Source organism: Haemaphysalis longicornis, unplaced genomic scaffold (assembly GCF_048455015.1).
Source record: "Haemaphysalis longicornis isolate Haplotype H1 unplaced genomic scaffold, Haemaphysalis longicornis Haplotype H1 scaffold_6, whole genome shotgun sequence".
NCBI lineage: Eukaryota > Metazoa > Arthropoda > Arachnida > Ixodida > Ixodidae > Haemaphysalis > Haemaphysalis longicornis.
This window is the reverse complement of record NW_027526407.1, coordinates 24,451,997-24,469,768: the sequence shown is the minus strand read 5'-3', so window position 1 is coordinate 24,469,768 and position 17,772 is coordinate 24,451,997. Positions and strand designations below refer to the sequence as shown.

The window sequence follows — 17,772 nt, the reverse complement described above, 5'->3', positions numbered from 1 at the left end:
TCAAATTAGCGGCACAGCTATGGGCACAAAAATGGCACCTAATTACGCGAACTTGTTCATGGCGGCACTCGAGGGACCCTTCTTGGAAGCTCAACCCGTTCGCCCGCTCATATACAAGCGATTCCTGGATGACATCTTTTTTGTCTGGCCGCATGACGAGGCAAGCTTGCATAAGTTCATTTCGGATTTCAACTTGGTCCACCCTTCTATATCTTTTACGCATAATATCTCAAGGACATCGGTGAACTTTCTCGACGTCACCATTCAGGTAGAGGGCACGACCACGATCACAGCCCTATATAGAAAACCCACAGATCGGCAGCAGTATCTGCACTTTGAAAGTGACCATCCACGGCATTGCAAGATGAGCATTCCCTATTCCCAGGCCCACAGATACCGCAGAATTTGCTCTGACAACGCCGACTTTGACCACAACTCCCAACAACTAAAAAATGCCCTCATTCGTCAAAAGTACCCAGCAGCAGTGGTCGATGACTCCATCAACAGAGCTCGTAACCTAAACCGCGAGGAAATTCTACATGGAGGGAATCCCAGGAATGAAGGAAGCCAGACAAATCTTGTCCTCACCCACTCATCTGCTTTGCCCAAACTTAATAACATTCTTTCGAGACATTTTAATATACTGCAACAAAGTAGCCGGCTATCTTCAATTTTCCAAAAGCCCCCCCGAGTTGTTTATCGCCGCGGAAAAAACCTGAAAGATATGTTAGTCAGAGCCAAGACGACTGCCATTGAGGGCACTCAACGGGGATGCCAGCCATGCAAGAAAACACGTTGTAAGGTTTGTTCACACATGACTACCACCACTATTGCTAAAGCCAGCTCCTCAGATTACGTATTCAAAATAAATGCGCATCTAAACTGTGACAGCCAAAATGTCGTCTACATGCTTCACTGTGACATCTGTGGCATGCAGTACATCGGACAAACAGAAACCGCCTTCCGTAAACGCTTTAACAACCACCGTTCTCACGCTAAAACACAACCGAACTTGCCCATTTCAAGACATGTCAGCCTCCCAGGACATTCATTCGACCAAATTAAAGTCACTCTGCTAGAGACCGGTTTTCACACTAAACGGGAGCGCGAACAGAAGGAATCGTACCTTATTTATAAGTTCAAAACGCTGACTCATGGTATCAACGAGAGCGCTGGCAGCATGTCGTGCCTCCGGAGGACCACGGACGTTGATTGACAACAGGAAGTGGATGCACATTGTTCCACCCCCTTTCTCCTAGCATAAAAGTTTTTTTTTTTTTTTTTCATTCAGGACCACCCGCCATTAGCTCAGCAGACAACGGGCGCATACCGAGAGGGAGCGCCGCCCAAAAAAGCCGCCTAAGCCCCGCACTGCACGTGCTGCGCGATAAATGCTGTCCACATTGGGACAACTAAGAAGAGTAAGAAGAGAGAGGGAGGTGACGTTGAACGGCAGTGCCAATCTGGCCGTACCTTGAGATTGTCGTGTTCTGTTGAGACATAGCGGTGTCGTAATTCAGTGGTTTTCTGTGTCGGCCCTCCATTGAACTTCACGCTTGTCGCGTCGTATGTGTGCCTTTACATTACTTTACGCTGCGGCCAAGGACGGACGGGGTACTCGTCGCCTTCTCCGAACTCGCCGCGCCCCTGTGTAACTTGATCCCTGTCTTCCGCGCGGTCCGACCGCTATGCGGCTCGCCGCTGGCTGCCGCTAGTGCCTTTCTTTGTCGCCATGTCGCGGCCCTTCAAAGGGCAAACAAAGTAGACTTATCACCGGTTTCTTGGTAAAAGCAATGATTCTCCGTTTAACGGTCTGTTCTGAACCCACGAAACAAATGCCGGGCCAAGACCGCGTCCTTAGTTACTACACCACCGCCCCGCTCTTCCCATCTGTGCTCATGCGTTGTCTGTATTTTGTTTGTCAGTTCTCTTTCATCCCAGCCGCAGCGGGCCGACAGAAACCTTTGGTCCCGCTCCCTTCCCCCACCAGAGCTGTTTTCTCACTAAAACCACCGCCTTTCCTCTTTTTCTTCCTTTTTTTTTAAATTTAAATCCTCCCCACTCAGCAAGTGCCCTGTTGTTACCCGATTTTTTACGTTCTCTTGCGTATTCCCCTCCTTATGAGGGAGAGAAGGAGAGACTCTCCCTCGCATGCAGTGTGCATAAGGATTCGGTGTTCATTGTGGGATTGTCCCTGAGGAAGGAAGTTCCACTTCCGAAACTGTCGGACTAATTTATAATAAACAAGTTAACCGCAAAGTTGTTCTTATCTTTTACCTGACTATATATATATATATATATATATATATATATATAGCGAATCAGAATAGGAAATGAGGGGCTCGTTGAAAATAAGACAGACAAAGTTTGGCAGTCAAGAAAACTTCGGAAAGCAAAGGGGAGGATATGGTAGGTCATTGAAACAGATGTTTTCTAAAGGTACTGAAGCTAAAATTTTATGTTCGAGTCCCCGTTATGCAGTGGCACTCAAATAAAGTAACTGAACATATATGAGGTGATATCAATCAATTCTATTTTGTTTACAAGAATGCCAAACAATCAATGCCTTCGTACCAAATGATAAAAGCAAGGCAACACAAACTTTAATACGGCGCATCAGTGAGGCCGTGGTGTTCACTTGGGCACACAACTCTGGAAACCCAGCTTAGACATGACAAAAGAAAAAAAGAGGACACAGCATGGCTCGAGTGAGCTGGGTACCTCCTTGACGGGCATCTTGAGGCGCATAATCTCCGCAAAACAGCTGAGCACCTCCCAGGGTGCGTGGATCTTCACAAAGCACAGGCCGCTTGGGTTCTGCAAGAGAAAGCAGCAGTAAGCTTGAGAAGAAAAACAAAAGCTAAAAAATTTAAAATTTAGAAAAAAAAAAAAAAAACTGGTTGATTCCTCTGTCATAGGAATCGGTAAAACACGAGAGTAAAATGTGCAGTGAAATCTGCGGCTGAGAATGATTTGCGGGTCGGCGGCTGTCTTGTGGGTGTGCTTGGTGAGCGACGTCCTGCTGGTGGGTCGCTTCGGCAAAGGTGTACCGGCGTCATTTTCGTGACAGATATGACGTCAGGGAAATCTTGGAGTATCGCGGCAGAATACACTTTCGTGTAAAAATATAAAACCCGAATACGAAAAACCCCAACTATAACGTACTCTTTAGTTCTAAAAGTTGCTTCCCCGCAAGAAGATTCTGTGTGAAGGTGTGCACCCTGTAGAGGCTGCTTCGTTGTACTGGTGTCATTTCCGTGACGGATATGACGTCGCTGAACTGTTTGTTTATCCCGGAATAAAACACTTTTGTGTTAAGATATTAGCCCCGCTTCACTGACTTGACGTCGTGAATGCCGACATTAACAGCGAAGTAACCTTGCGTTCCCTAATCGCAAGGCTAAACTTCACAGAGCTTCTCAAAGCCAGCATATTGATTTCCGTTCACGCTAATTCATTTCTGCCGTGTTCCACCACTCGTGCCATTTACTGGAACCTCTTTGTTCCTCTGAACTTGGAGCGCCCCACAAGGGGGCGCTGCGAACAAATCAAGCAGCCATGTCCTTTTAATTAAAAGAACAATGCTAATATCACTTATGCATTGATGCCTGGCCTCACGTATCCTTAATGTTTTCTTTCTGCTCAACAATGTTGACAAGTATAAACATCGCCACTGCATTTAGTGGTTCAGAAAAGCTTTGCCTGTATAAGGATGTTGTTGAAAGCATCTTTAACTTGCTGCTTGTGTGCTTGGCACTTGCTCTCATCCCTCTCCACATCGGTGCGACCGTGTTGCAACATTTAATCCCATAAAAGCCGCAACCAAGGTCAGCTTTGCTGTTAAAACCCCTTCCAACCATACAGGATGGTCCAGAGTGAAAGCCCTGTGCAGGAGTTTGTTTTCAGTGGAGCCTAAACCTTGAGCAGAAGTCCACCTTCTCCAGATGGCTTTCAGGATGCAATTCAGGGGACAAACCTAAGTAGTACACACACGTTTGACGGTCAACCAGCCATAATAACAGCACTTCGCCGGAGGTATATAGTACTATAACCAATTTCCACAGTTCTAGACGTTCATTCTGCTTGAATTCCCGTGTCTAGCATTCTTTTAACGCAAAAGTAAAAAAAAAAAAAAAACGCCCAAGCTCTTTACTGTTTTTTTTTAATTTCACTGCTGCTTTTGCTATTTTATTTGAAGGTTGTTCAGAAACGCACTAGCGCAGTTTAAAGAACCTGATTCTAGTACACCATATAAAAAATTCAACGCACAATAAAAAAAGTACAGGCACAAGCTCCCCCCCTCCCCCCCAAAAAAACCTCAGAAAAAACAAATTTCTGTGTAAGAAAGTAGCATTACATACTGTTTTTTTTTTTTCAAGAGACCATGCCAACCCTTGATGCACCATATAGAAAAAACAGTTGATCCGGAATGTGTTTTTCTTCCTGGAAGAACCGGAAGTGAGCATATTTTTTTTTCTAACATCATGGTTACATTTAAGAGTAAAAAATAAAGCTGCTCACTGTTTAAAAAAGCCTTCTGTTTTACTTGCTGCCTCGTGGCGAAAACAGTTTCGCAGGGCCCTTAAGTCTGCTTGCGTACTTTGAAGCCACTGGTGACACTTATCAAAGACTCTGTAACCGCTACACTGGGTTTGGATATATTTCTTCGCTTTCGTTCCTTTGTCCTTCGCCCCGGATCACTTCGACAGTTATACCGGCAATACTTCCAGGCCAAATGCACTCAAAATTTCAACCTTTCGAAAACGGTATTTCCGCATGTTCTGCCTAACAATACTGCTACATACAAACTATGACAGCCGAAGTATGCATATCCGTGGCGCAAACGACCATCAAAAATCGGAGATTTTGAAACCGAAATTGGGAAAAGCACGGCCGTTACGGACAGGCTGAAGCGACGTTCCAGCCGGCCCAGCCGGCCAGTGACCAGCCGCATGCGGCCGGCCGGCCAGAGCAAACTCGCGTGCAGCGCTTCGCCCTCGCCACAGCCCTAGGAGAAGAGTGCCCTGCGGGGCTCGCCCAATTCTCCTGGCTGGCCGTAGGCAAAAAGCGCAGGGCTGGCCGCAATGTCACTTCCGCTTCACCGCTGCTTGCGCGATCTGCCAGCAGGTGCAGCGTTGCCTGCGACGGAGCTATTTTAAACCCTTCCAACTAATTAACAACGCATTCCACGGAGCTACCAGTCATGTCCAAGTTGGTTTGGTGATACGTAAAATTTGGCCGAGGTGGAATTTGAGTGCAGTTGGCCTTCAACACTAAAGCTTCCTCAGAATCAGAGTTCTCCGTGGCTGGGGGAGCGCCCGTTCTACTCGTGTGTCGTCATCATTCCGTGCCATGCGGCACACACTACACTAGTTCCGCTGCTGACAATACGCTGAGGTAGCGAGCTCGTAACCCAATAGGCTCCTACACTGGAAACCTAGGCTCAATTTCCATACAAACTCAAATGTGTTTTTTACGTACTTTTTACTGCGCCACCCACTGACTGTTCCAAACAACAACAATGCCAGTTTTTCGCGCAATGGAGTACTGAAGGCTCTCTTCATAACCCTTTAAAGGGGCCACACAGACAAACAACTTTATTCGAAAGATTTCATGTTTCAAAGTGCCCCCAGCACTTGTCCGGCAGTAAACGATGCTTTATTCACCGAGAAATTAATAAACTTAAGTTAAAATTTCGATTCTCCCTCCGAATTGTGTGTTTCATGATGTCTGGGATGACGTAACAAAGGCAGGTCTTCAAGCGAACGTTAGTGCGCTGTTTACTCTGCAGTGAGACTATGGAAGCATTTTTTACCGTTAGTCCTCCTAGATGGCGTCACCATACTGCGCGGGGCTGCTGCCTGCCTTTGCTTTGTTTCTAACCATATTTGCCCTGGGCTTGTTTTTGTCACGATAGGTAGCGTTCGTTTAGTGAAACATGGGGTATGCTCGACAAACAGGGTCACGTAACACTGTCGCTTACGCTAATCGGTCAGTGTCGTCTGAGACAACCCCAAAGCGGCAGAGTGCTGTGCAACTAAAACAAGCATAGTGCGCCCAGTGCCAACAGCAGTGCGCATCAGTACTTCCATGTTTACGTGTACTTTCGTAACTTCCATTGTTTACCGAACCATTCTTACTGCTGTAAAATGAATATGTATTACATATAAGCAAAAGCAGCTCGTTCGGCAAAATTTGCGTTTGCTTTTGGCGGCCTCAGCCAATCGCCGAGCTGTCAGGTTCGCCCGGATGGCATTAGGGAGATCTGACTGAGGCTGGGATAGAAAAATTAGTACCGAGCAGAATGGAACACTTTACACGCATTTTAATTTAGTTTTAACAGAGCAGGAACTGAAATGTTTTGTCTAAGCTACTAACAAGCTAAACCACTGGTCAGTTGCCAAATTTTCGATGTGGCTGGCGCAGCCCTTTTCAGGACGTCCTGGGAATCCTGTCCAGGGCGACAATATTCGCTGCTGCGACACTTTGCAAAGGAATGCGACTAAGCGTTGTGCCAGGCATGGATTAGAGCCCCTAGCTTTCTGCGATTCCGCGATTCCGCAAAAAATCGCGGAATTAAGGTTTTCCCGCGGAAATCCAAAAAACCTGTTAAAAGTGTGGCGCTACGTCCCCAAAACGATAGATTTGGTGAAATGTGGCGGAAAAGTGGTATTTTCTATTACTAATGGCAAAATAGTTTCTATTATTTGTCTGCAACGTTTTTGCTGTTGAAAATTTCAATTTGTATCTGCATATTCCAACCTTGTCAAATAATAAAAGTGGCTAGGTGGCGCAGCCTCCACCCGAATCAAGGGGCCTAGCCATAGCGACAGAAAGAGAACAACGCACACAACAGGGCCCGTCAGATTGCAAACAAAATGAAGGGTGCAATGAGTGAAGTGGCTAGCAAGGCGCTAATATACTTGTGACACTTGGAAGTTCTTCAAGAGTGTGAGGTGCTTGGATCCCCTGCAAGTTGGGTGTCTCTCAGAGAAGAGATCAGAGTTTGGGGCCGTTCCTGGACTTTGGGAAGAATCCCTAGCCCTAGCTGCTGAATGGAAAGTGTACCCAAAGTCTGCCCAAGACCTCAAGTCTAGTGACAGGGACTTGGCGCCATTTCTTTCTAAACAAGAAAAGCCAGGTGAAGGTTCTGATGTCCCGGCTTTCTGGGCTGGGATGGAACACCTGACTCCAACACTTTCTTCCACTGCCCTTAAATAACTGTCGGTGCCAATCAACTCTGTTGACGCAGAAAAGTAATTCAGTCGCTATGGCGACATCGTGTCTCACAAGCGCCATTCTCTTGGTGAAGAAAGCACAAAGCATCACCAGATGTTCAGCCACAACAGCTTCTGTCAGTTTTAAATGAAATCTAGCATGTCAGGAGTCTGAAGTGTCTAAAAAATGAACTGTACATGAGCCTTATGCCTTTTCGATGTTGCCGCGGAATTTTGCAGATTCCCCTATTTAGAATCGCAGAATTCGAAATGTTCCGCCGCAAAAAGTGAGGGGCTCTAGGCATGGTTGCTAGGAACTGAGTGCAATTTTTCTTTACTATGCTGAAGTGCCTCTCGCACTCAGCGTTTCTGTGGTACTACTGACCAGTTCAACTTGCGCGCATGACCGAATATGCTTGTAAAGCTCTTCACTGATAACGATGCCACTTGATGAAGGATTAATTTGGATTGTCAGGTGGCTCCAGCGCAATTTGGCCAGACTTGGAGAAAGGTTTGACCAAACACGGGTGCATATTCGGGAGATTTTTGTTTCGGTCGTACAATCGTACTGAAACTGAGCCTTGTTTCGCCGGCGATGGCAAGCCAAACGAGAGATAGGGGACGCAACAGTTTAGTTGCAACATGTAGTCGAGTGGTTGTAGGGTTTGACGCACCAATGCAAAGCAGGCAATGAGGTGCGCCGTAGTGGAGGGCTCCAGATTTATTTTGACCCCCTGGGAATCTCTAATGTGTGTCGAAATCTCGAACACACAGGCGTTTTTGCTTTTCGCCTCCATCAGATGCAGCATGTAGTTGCAACTGCGTGTTTGCTTTCCGACTCTACCTATTGCGTATACGAGTTATTCCAAAAGCTCGCTCGCTCGCAATACTTCTTTTCCTGCTCTTACTGGGCTCACACTGGACAACGACTACAGTGAGACTGCCGCAGCTGTGACAGCAGCAGCAGCACTAGTGAAGACACCAGCGACGGTGAGCTGTAGGCCAGGTGAGCAATGTATTTTGGTTGCGGAATACGCTCGTGTGTTCTCTATTTTTTATTTTCTTGACAAGTGGCGGGAGATCGTTGGGGATTGACCTACATTCGAGTTGACCCACAATCGTGTAAATACAGTACTAGGGCGTCGCAGGGGGTGTGCGCACATGCGGTCGCCCGAGTTTCTCAGGAGTGCAAGTGAAAGGGTTAAAATACACAGCAGGAAGGGGAAGGAAGCAGCCTTGCCTGCGGCACGTGCTCCAGGACGAGTCCCGCCTTGACAAGCTCCTCCTCAAAGATGTCTCGCACGGCCTGGTTCTTGGCGGGCGAGTAGACCAGCACAAAGTCCACCTTGCGCCGGGAGCCGGTCAGGTAGACGCAGCCACTCTCATCCACATTGGCGGGCTCCACCACGGGGCTGTCGCCGTTGGGCGACGGCTTCATGTCCCCCATGGCAACCAGAACGCTCTCTTCGTCGAGCGCCCGCTCGTAGGCGCTCGTGGCACGCTCTGCACGGGTGGCCGGTAAGAGGGCAGCTGCTCACACACATCTGAATACATCATTATCATCATCTAATATCTGTCCAACAGGAATTCTCATTTCATCCCTCTACCTTTCCCTTGCTTTGTTCTAGTTGGTCACTTTCTCCTCCCCAAAAAGACGGCTTGTTCTATGTATCTTACACTCATCATCATCATCATCATCATCATCATCACCACCACCACCAGCCTATCTACGCCCATTGCAGGGCAAAGGCCTCTCCCATGGTTCTCCAATTATCCCGGTCCTGTCCTAACCGAGACCAATTTATCCCCGCAAACTTCTTGATCTCCTCTGCCCATCTAACTTTCTGCCCAGCAAACGTTATAATTCCATCACTATACCTAGCGCTTAATCTCTTCTGCACCATCACTTCCTACCCGAAAAGGACGGCTTGCCCTATGTACTTACACTAATCATCATCATCATCATCATCCAATCTCTACTAACAAATGTTTTAATTTCATTAACCTGCCCAGCTTCCCACCCTCTGCTTCCAGTCGCATTGCTTACTGCTCGAAAAGAACCCTTTGCAAAGTGATCCTCATCATTACCATCATCATTCAATTTCCGCCCAACAAATGTTCTCAGTTCATCACTCTACCTGGCCCTTACTGTCTTCTGACCCCGCCACTTACTACCCAAGAAGGATGGCTTGCCTAAAGTACCATGCACTCATCATTGTGACTATCGTTATCATCATCACGCAATCTGCGCCAAACAAATACTTTCATTTCCTCCTCCACCTAGCCTGTTAACTCTCTGCTTCTAGGCCCATCACAAACTATTCAAAAAGGATGCCTTGCCAAATGTTAGTTACCCTCATCATCACCCCCGCCATCCTTGTCGTCAGCCGATCCCTGTCCACAAATGTTTTCACCAAACCCTCTGCTGCCACTCTGGCCACTCTCTACCAGAAAGGGAAAGCTAGTCCGAAGTATCTTTAACCCATCACTACCACCATCATATACACTAAAATCCGCCAAGAGTTGCTTAAAAATGCTACTACCACATTAATCCACATATTACTACACTTCCACCATCTTCTCCTCTCTCCCAAAAAACCACTGAAACCTTGTTGGTAATACTGTCCACAGGCCATCTGTTTCATGCAGCTAATGTTCTGCCCAAGGACACTCCCTCCTTTAATATGAGCTAGAACGCCATCCACTCACCTTAAAGGGACCCTGCAACGCTTTTTTCGACTTTTTTTGAAATCTTAAATGCTTGCAGAACATAGTCACCCAACACACCCAGTACTTCTATTAGAAGGTTGCAAAGTACTTCAGCCTAAAATTACTGCTCTATGCCCATCAGATAACTTGTAAACTCGCTCAAAAGATTTTTCTCTCTTTCCCGGTCTTGACATCCTTCGCATCTCGAATTACGTTACTAAGGTCATGTAGCGGCTGTTGGCCAGTTTTCCTTCAGTTTCAGCAATGAACGCTTTTCGATAGCAACTTCAAAAAAAAAAATGCCGCAAAAACAAAGCAGAAATGGAAGGCGTATCTGGTGCGATGAGCAAATCACGCACTGCCGCTCCGTGCTGGCAATAACCATAGCTTTCGCAGTGGTTTCAGATGTGAAGGAAAGAGTGAAAGCGCTTATCGAAAGTGTTGCAGGTTCCCTTTAAGCTGCGTGTCTCCCATCCACAGGTGCAACACCTTCCATCTTCCTCCTCTTGGGTCTTTCGACCCAACATGGCGCCTGTCAGGCACAACCAACTCCACCTTCCAACGTTCCAAAGTTGTACAAGCAGTCGAGAGACGTGGCCAGTGCCAAAAGCATGCACCTGTAGAACTGCATGGTCCGCAATGTTTGCACCCAACACGCTTCAGACATGCAAAGCAGCAGCAACGTTACGAGCATGACTTTGTTGCATTAGCAGGCCGCTACTACCGCCACCTCTTTTAGCTACGACGGGTGCTAGGTTTTTGTGTCGTTACCTCAAAGTGAATAGTTACAATAGACACCGTGCGATAACTCCCCACCAATCCAGGGTCAAACTGAAATTTATCAAGCACCATACCACTTGTGCCAGTTAGAATATGATGCGGTCTTTCTGCGGCAGAAACTGTTACACCTGCAACAGGAATTAGCTTGAAATCAAACAGGAAAAAATAAAAGGAAGAATAGCACACAGACGTCTGCTATCAAAGGTTCAGTATATGCGTTTATAAATGCAGAAATGAAAACCTGGTTTTCTCCAAACATCCTGGAGAATGCTGGCTACCGGACATGCTGTGATACAGGGATAAAAATTATATCTCAAAAAAAAAAAGGGAAGTTTTTCTCTTCTAAAATGGAAGATTGGGCGTTGGTACATTTTAAAAGATCAAACAGTTCAAAACAACCAAACCCAAGAAAGAGAATGCAAACAGACACAGAGCTGTATCTGTTCGCAGTTTCTTGTGTTTCGTTGTTTTGCGATTTTTCTGGTAAATTTCCTCAGAAGAAGAAACCTAGCCACTGCAACTGGGAACATGTAGGTCTCCTCCGAACAGTATATTTCCCTGGCCACTGCAACAAGTTGCTACGGCAGAAAAAGCAAAGAAGCACGTGCAAATGCTTACAGCGTACACACAAAGCAGAAATATACATTTGCAAAACTAAACCACAGCGGGTAAAACTAAACTACAGCAGTGGTGGTGACCCTGCACCTACCTTCAGCGGTGAGCTTGTGTAGCCTTCCCTATTGGGCAGGCCTACAGACGGACACAGAATAGCAGTGCTCCTTGTGGCAGGTATAGGGGGGTGAGAGTTGGCACGGTCACACGTGAACACACACACAGAGCACTCTAGGGGGCCGCTAATGCGCTACCTCGCACCACCAGAGCCAACAACGAGATGGGAGTCGCTCACTGTCACTGCAGGAAGTCCTGACGCAGTCTTTCACTTAAGGGGTGACGTGGCAAGTAAAATGACTTCATTTATAGACCAATTTGAGTCAAATTAGAAGCATTTATGAAACTAACCATTCTAACAACAAAACTGAAATCAGTTTATGGATGATACCTTGTATACTTTTTAAGTTAAAGGACTAATTGCCTGAAAGTTGCATTCAGCATAGTTAACTAATTAGGCCAGAGATCAACAAGATTTTTACGTCAGTGGGATTAGAAATGTCTATTCTGTGCAAGGAAGCTATCAGATTATTGAATTATATCCTTTAGGTGTAAAAAAGAACAAGAAAAGTTTCACCTTTCTTTCGAAATTGGAAACAGTTTCACGTGAAAAACAAAGTGAAACTTCTGGTCTTTCTTTTTGGATACTTAAAGGCAATAAAGCAATAATATAATAGCTTCCTTGCACAGACTAGGCCTTCCTAATCATGCTGACATAATAGTCTTGTTGAGATCTCGCCTAATTAGTTAATGTTGAGGCAACTTTGGGAAGGTAATTAGTCTGGTAACTCAAAAAGTACACAAGACATTTTAAACTGATTTAAGTTTTGTAATTACCATAGGTTAGCTATATACATAAATTCACCTAATTTGACTAAATTTGATCCATAAATAACAAAAATAGCTTTACTTAATTGCCACGTCCCCCTTAAGGACATCCTTCTCTAACTTCCCAACATGACTTACAATAAAACTCTCTTGACGTATTGATTGACTGCCTGTTTTAATGTCTTACGAAGTGGCAACAGAAATCTAAAAAACAAAAAAAAAATTAACAATTATTTTTTAAAAGTGTGCACGTGTGTACAATTCGTGCTGATTTGCCAATGTGTCACTGAATAGAATGTCTTCCTGATTGTTGGCTAGTTTTGCACTATAGTACTTCAATGCATCGAGCAAATGAGTGCAGATCACTTACTTATGTTGCTATATTCGAACACTTTTCATTAGCCACTAGCCTCCTTTTTCTTTACGACTTCTCCAAAGCCTTAAAAAAGTAGAAAAAGAAAGAACCGGTTTCAAAGCTTGCTTCGAAGCTTGCTCACTTGACAACCCATCTTTGACTGCAGCTAAAGCACCTACGCTCTTTTTTCTATACTAAAACACCTATAGTAGTGTACACATTGATGGTTTGCATCATAGAATGTACAAATTGCATTGCACGGTCAATTTCTTGGGTCTGCACAATATGAGTCCAGCCCCGAGAAACATCTTGCGTAGTTTTAAATGCACTGCAGCTATACAATCAACCAAATTTAGACTATCCATCTACCCATGGGGTGTAACCTTGGTTATGTCTGTTATATGCACACACACTTTTCCTGCCTCGTCAATTACGCAGCATCTCTGCCAACGCGTAGAGATGCTGCCTAATTGTTACGCAGTTATTGTTACGCATAATTGTTATGCAGTACCTAGTATCTATTTGTAGCTTCAATAACAATACTGCCTGGTATTGCTATTGAAGCTAAGCTACAAATAGATACTAGATACTGCACAGTTAGTTCCTTTGGAAGGCATAAAAGGTGCAGCTGTTGTCAAAAGTTTCTAGGCCGTGCCAGAAGTTAGTACGCCACAAAACTCAATGCTGAGGTGTGACCAAACTATTTTGCGACAGCAAGAAAGGTGCTTTCACCAGCTTCCACGCATAAAACACTTCAGTCTTAATTGAAGAGAAACGCTGGTATTTTCCCTTTCTTTGTGGCCTATTACTATTAATGTGGCCTAAAAACTTTTGACAAAGACTGTACCTCGGGTCTTTTGCTAAAGCCTGCGAATAGGAAGCTTGCCGATGAAAAAGGGTCGATGTGGTCATGCAGCTGTGTTGTGCTGCAGAAGGAAACAACGTGGCTTTTGCTGTGTCATCGAAAGCTTACCGGCGTTGAGTGCATCCTGCCAGATGTTGGCGGCCATGTTGCTTGTTCCCGGTCACTCACGCCGGCGGGCTCTTACCAAAAAAACCTGGGTCAGGAAAGAGGGCAACGCTGATGATGATTGCTATTGCTTAATAATAGAAGCCTCAGGCTAATCATCATCATCGTCGTCGTCACCATCATCATCAGCCTGTCTACCCCCACTGCAGGGCAAAGGACTCTCCCATGGATCTCCAATTATCCCGGTCGTGTGATAACTGCAACCAATGTATCCCCGCAAACTTCTTGATCTCATCTGCCCATCTAACTTTCTGCCGCCCCCTGCCACACTTGCTTTGTCTAGGGATCCACTTCGTTACCCTTAATTAGAAACGGTTATCTTGCCTGCACATTACATGCCCTGCCCGCAGCCATTTCTTCTTCTTAATTTCTACTAATGTGTCCTTGACACGCGTTTTTTCCCTGAACCACTCCGCTCTCTTCTTGTCCCTTAACATTACACCAACCTACTATTATCTTCCGTTCCATTGCTCGCCGAGTTGCCTTCGATTGAGGTTGAACCCTCTTAGTGAGCCTCAAAGTTTCTGCCCCATACGCGAGTACCGGGAAGATGGTAATGGGATGCAATAAATGGCACACGAACAGAGTCTCTCACCACAACCCAGACAAGGGATAAGGGCAGTGAAGATGACAATAAGCGCCACCCGAAGCCCTAAAGTTGTGGCTAGTTGTTATCTAATGAATAATTTTTTGCAACTGGGAACATGGTCACCTTTCTTCTAAGGGTTCCTCTTCCTTGCCCTCACCCTAATAAGAAATAAAGGAAGACGCTAGCTTCCCGTGTTTTTACAAGAAAAAGTAAACTGTGCTTTCTTTCAAATACAGCGACGTCTTCACCACCGCGTCGCTTCCCCATGCTGGTCTCAAGCGAAACTATGTTTTCGTTCCAGATTTTGACGTCTGCCATGCTTTCGACACCAGCACAGATGTCGCAAGGACTGATAGCACTACTAATTTGGTAATTTATTGAATTTATTTTTGCAGAAGCCATCGCAAGCGCAAACTTTACATTTCATCGTCAAGCAAGGAGCGAGAGACGAAAGACACTACGCATGTCGAATGCATGCGAGATTTTATTTGTTTCAGAAGTAAGTCACTTCAGCACAGAAATTTCGCCACATAACATAATATTTATTGATAACTTTGCATTTTTTATACTGATTTATTTTGCCTCTTGAGCTTTGCACATATTCTATGGCATCATACACCTGGAAGATACTGAAATAAAGGTTTACATGCGTGAAACAAACAATGCAGCCACAAACGAATGAGGAACTGATTCACTACAGTGTCTCGTTAGTTTTAAAACCGAGCCAGAATGCTCTTTCTCGATTAATTTTGTGTAGTCGTCGCCGAAAAGACGAATTGCTGACGAACAAAGCAGTGTTGGAATGCATGGCACAGCTTAAAATTGTTGCCAAATGTTTGGGCAGAGCATTTAGGGCAGCAACCTTTGAAGTTTGATAGAATATGATGGAATAGCACGATTACAATGCCACAACATGTAAAGTTGCTAGCGATCATGACCACATGGTTGGAGAGTGTTACAACACACTTGTGGCTTGATTTAATGTGACATGCAAAATTGAAAATGTTCATTACCAAATATTTCTAGAGCCTAGAAAGCCAAGCAGTAACTACATTTAGATCGTGTAAATATGCAGCACTTCGTACAAGGGGGTGTTGAACAAAGCCCACCATTTTTATACAATTTTAGGCGTTCCTAAAACTTTTTCCAGTTCCCAGCAAGCACAGGCTCTGGTAGACCCGAGATGTTTACCAGTCAACAGCTGAAGCTCCTCTGCATCTTTTCTGCTCCAGCAATTCACTACCATGTAAAAAAACAAAGTCCTTGCTATCTGTAGGACAATTACACTTGCCTGCCACTGATTTATTAATAAAGCCACATTGGCATATTCTTAGAAATTCATGGGCAGCGCACTCTTCTGAGATGAGCAGCATGTGCTTTTGGCATTTACAGCTCTGTCAACTGTCAAGCGAGGCAACGAAGCGACCCAATAACGTGACTGCTGCTCCCACCATAAATGTGACAATACTGCAGAAATGTGAAAGCAGTAGTTTGAACACGAGTCATTTTTGTCTTTATATATTTTTTTGCCAGCGCAGAAGTCCCCACAATGTCCTGTGCGGGACTTAAAGGAGCCATGAAGAGAAAATACAACTTCGTTTAATTTGAAAAAGATGTTTTTTAACAAAAAAAAAGCAAGAAATATTTAAAAACTTTGAAATTTTGCGCCACAGTGACGTGTGATGACCAAGAATGACGTCATACGGGCCAACAATAAAATATAATTTTCAGTGCGTTAACTGCACGTTAGCATTCAAGTGATGCGGTCAAATGGAACTGGAAGCCCCATTACAGACGTCCAGTCATGTGTCGTCGCGACAGGTCAGTTAGGCGGCCGCCAATCGCACAAACAAGGTTCCGTGACGTCATAGAAAAGTTGCGGGAAATTGGCTAGGGGGTCGCGACTGCTTCACACGTTTTCTTTAATATCTCCGTTATTTGTTCGAAGATTGCAATGATATTGGTATCATTGTTATCGGGACTAAGCAGTCTTCTTAACTTGTATTTTGTCTTCATGGCTCCTTTAGTGGGGACATATAAAGGACCCCCATAATAGAAGGTTCCCAAATGGTTCCCCATAAAGTTTAATGCAGGACTTCAAAGGGGGCGACCCTTGGCATGGTCTTGACTATGAAAGTTGCGAGTGACACTATCCAAAACGGTTTTCATAGCAAAAAAAAAAGTGCTACTGTGAATAACACTTGAAGCATACTTACAAAAATGAGAGAAGGCAATTTTTTTATGGGAGAAAAAGTATTTTCTACCCTGGTTAGTTAAAAACAAGAAAGAAAAAAAAAACATTACCGTTCTATAACGTTTCGCGCCCGAACTGTTGCCGCCGAAACAAATCAGCTAGACTGATCCCTTGAAGTCCGAACCGCACTGGGGATGAATTACGTCCTTTAGCAAAGTAAGAGGGAATAATAGGGCACCACCGACGCCATGTAGTTTCATGTTTACGGTAAAAAGCACATGCAGATGAGTGCGATTCCAAGCAGCGCTCGAAGAGCGCGGAAACGTCATCGCCAAACCGTAAACACACACCACCATTCGAAGTTGGAGGGATGTGGCCTTGGAACGGTCAAAAAAGGAAAATCGCACGCACCTCTCCACTTTGAAGCCAGTAACTTTTACGCGCTTATTTCGCTGCAACCGTTAACCTGGGTGTTTTTCTCCACAGCTTAGCTCGTTTCGTGCACAGCTAAGGCCGCTTGAAAAGCAGCAGCATTTGCACTTACTTCGCAGCCGATACTGGAATGCCAAATCCTGCCTGTCAACTATCTGGCTCCAAGGATGCTCCTTTCGCGACAAAGTAAGAAGCTCGTCAGCGCAACCAAAGGGTAGATCACGTCGTACCAAACTTCGGGCAAGCGTTTACGCAGGTTTACGGATGTCAGCATCGTCCGCTCTATAAACAGACGCACTGCATCGGATGCTCATGAAGCTATTCTTAGACTCAGCCCTTTATTCGATAAAATGAGCCTTTGCGACTAAAAAGAGAGTAACCTCTTTCCCTTGGATTCGCTGGACCGTGTTAAGCAAGTCTGCCAGCGATGCTCTTAGTTGCGCGTATTACGCAGGTCTGAACACGGGGTTACGAAACCGGAAAAGGGGGGGGGGTTCCCAACTCCGGACGCGGACACGCCCCTAGATGAGCATCCCGAACGACTCAGCTCTTGAATATCTAGTGGCGTTACGTTAAAGTTTCTCCGCTACACGGGAACAGCCGGCAACGTAAGTGCGCGCTACGCGGCGTGAAAAATCTGTTCAAGGTCTCGAAATTACGTACCTGGTCGCCGAGAGTTTTTCCGTGATCACAGCTCGTAGATTCGCTTCCCAAGCACGCCGCGAGGCGCGGTACGAAAGGTCCGAGAATTTCATCTCCGAGATGTCAGTAGGCAAAACACGGGTTGCAGAACGTTGAGAGCCACGCATTGCCGGCAGATCAGCAGCGACCGATCGCTTTTAGCACCATTTGCTTTCCGTGATGAGCACTCCCAGCGTCATGGGCGGCGCCATGACGTCATGCCGATAGCGATTACACACAAACTGCCTTGCGAGCACTGCCGATACAGTTCATCCGGTTGCCATGGGT

At 45.5% G+C, this 17,772-nt stretch overlaps 1 protein-coding gene across 7 annotated transcripts in view; it reads right to left on the bottom strand.

Annotated features, from left to right (window-relative positions):
• LOC144142319 (anoctamin-2-like) overlaps positions 1-17,734 on the bottom strand; it is a 33,344-nt gene extending 15,610 nt beyond the window's left edge. For 2 of the 7 annotated variants that reach the window (XM_077673732.1, XM_077673736.1), the window contains exons 1-5: positions 17,467-17,734; positions 13,532-13,616; positions 10,781-10,834; positions 8,458-8,720; positions 2,722-2,817 (exon numbers count right to left, since the gene is read on the bottom strand). In XM_077673732.1, the coding sequence (XP_077529858.1) occupies positions 2,722-2,817; positions 8,458-8,720; positions 10,781-10,834; positions 13,532-13,568 (450 nt within the window). In that variant the 5' untranslated portion in view covers positions 13,569-13,616; positions 17,467-17,734. Of the gene's footprint in view, positions 1-2,721; positions 2,818-8,457; positions 8,721-10,780; positions 10,835-13,531; positions 13,617-15,286; positions 15,408-16,782; positions 16,925-17,466 lie in introns of those variants that run through there. The other 5 variants (XM_077673733.1, XM_077673734.1, XM_077673737.1 and 2 more) reach the window with 5 other exon arrangements.
• Positions 17,735-17,772: the final 38 nt, after the last annotated feature.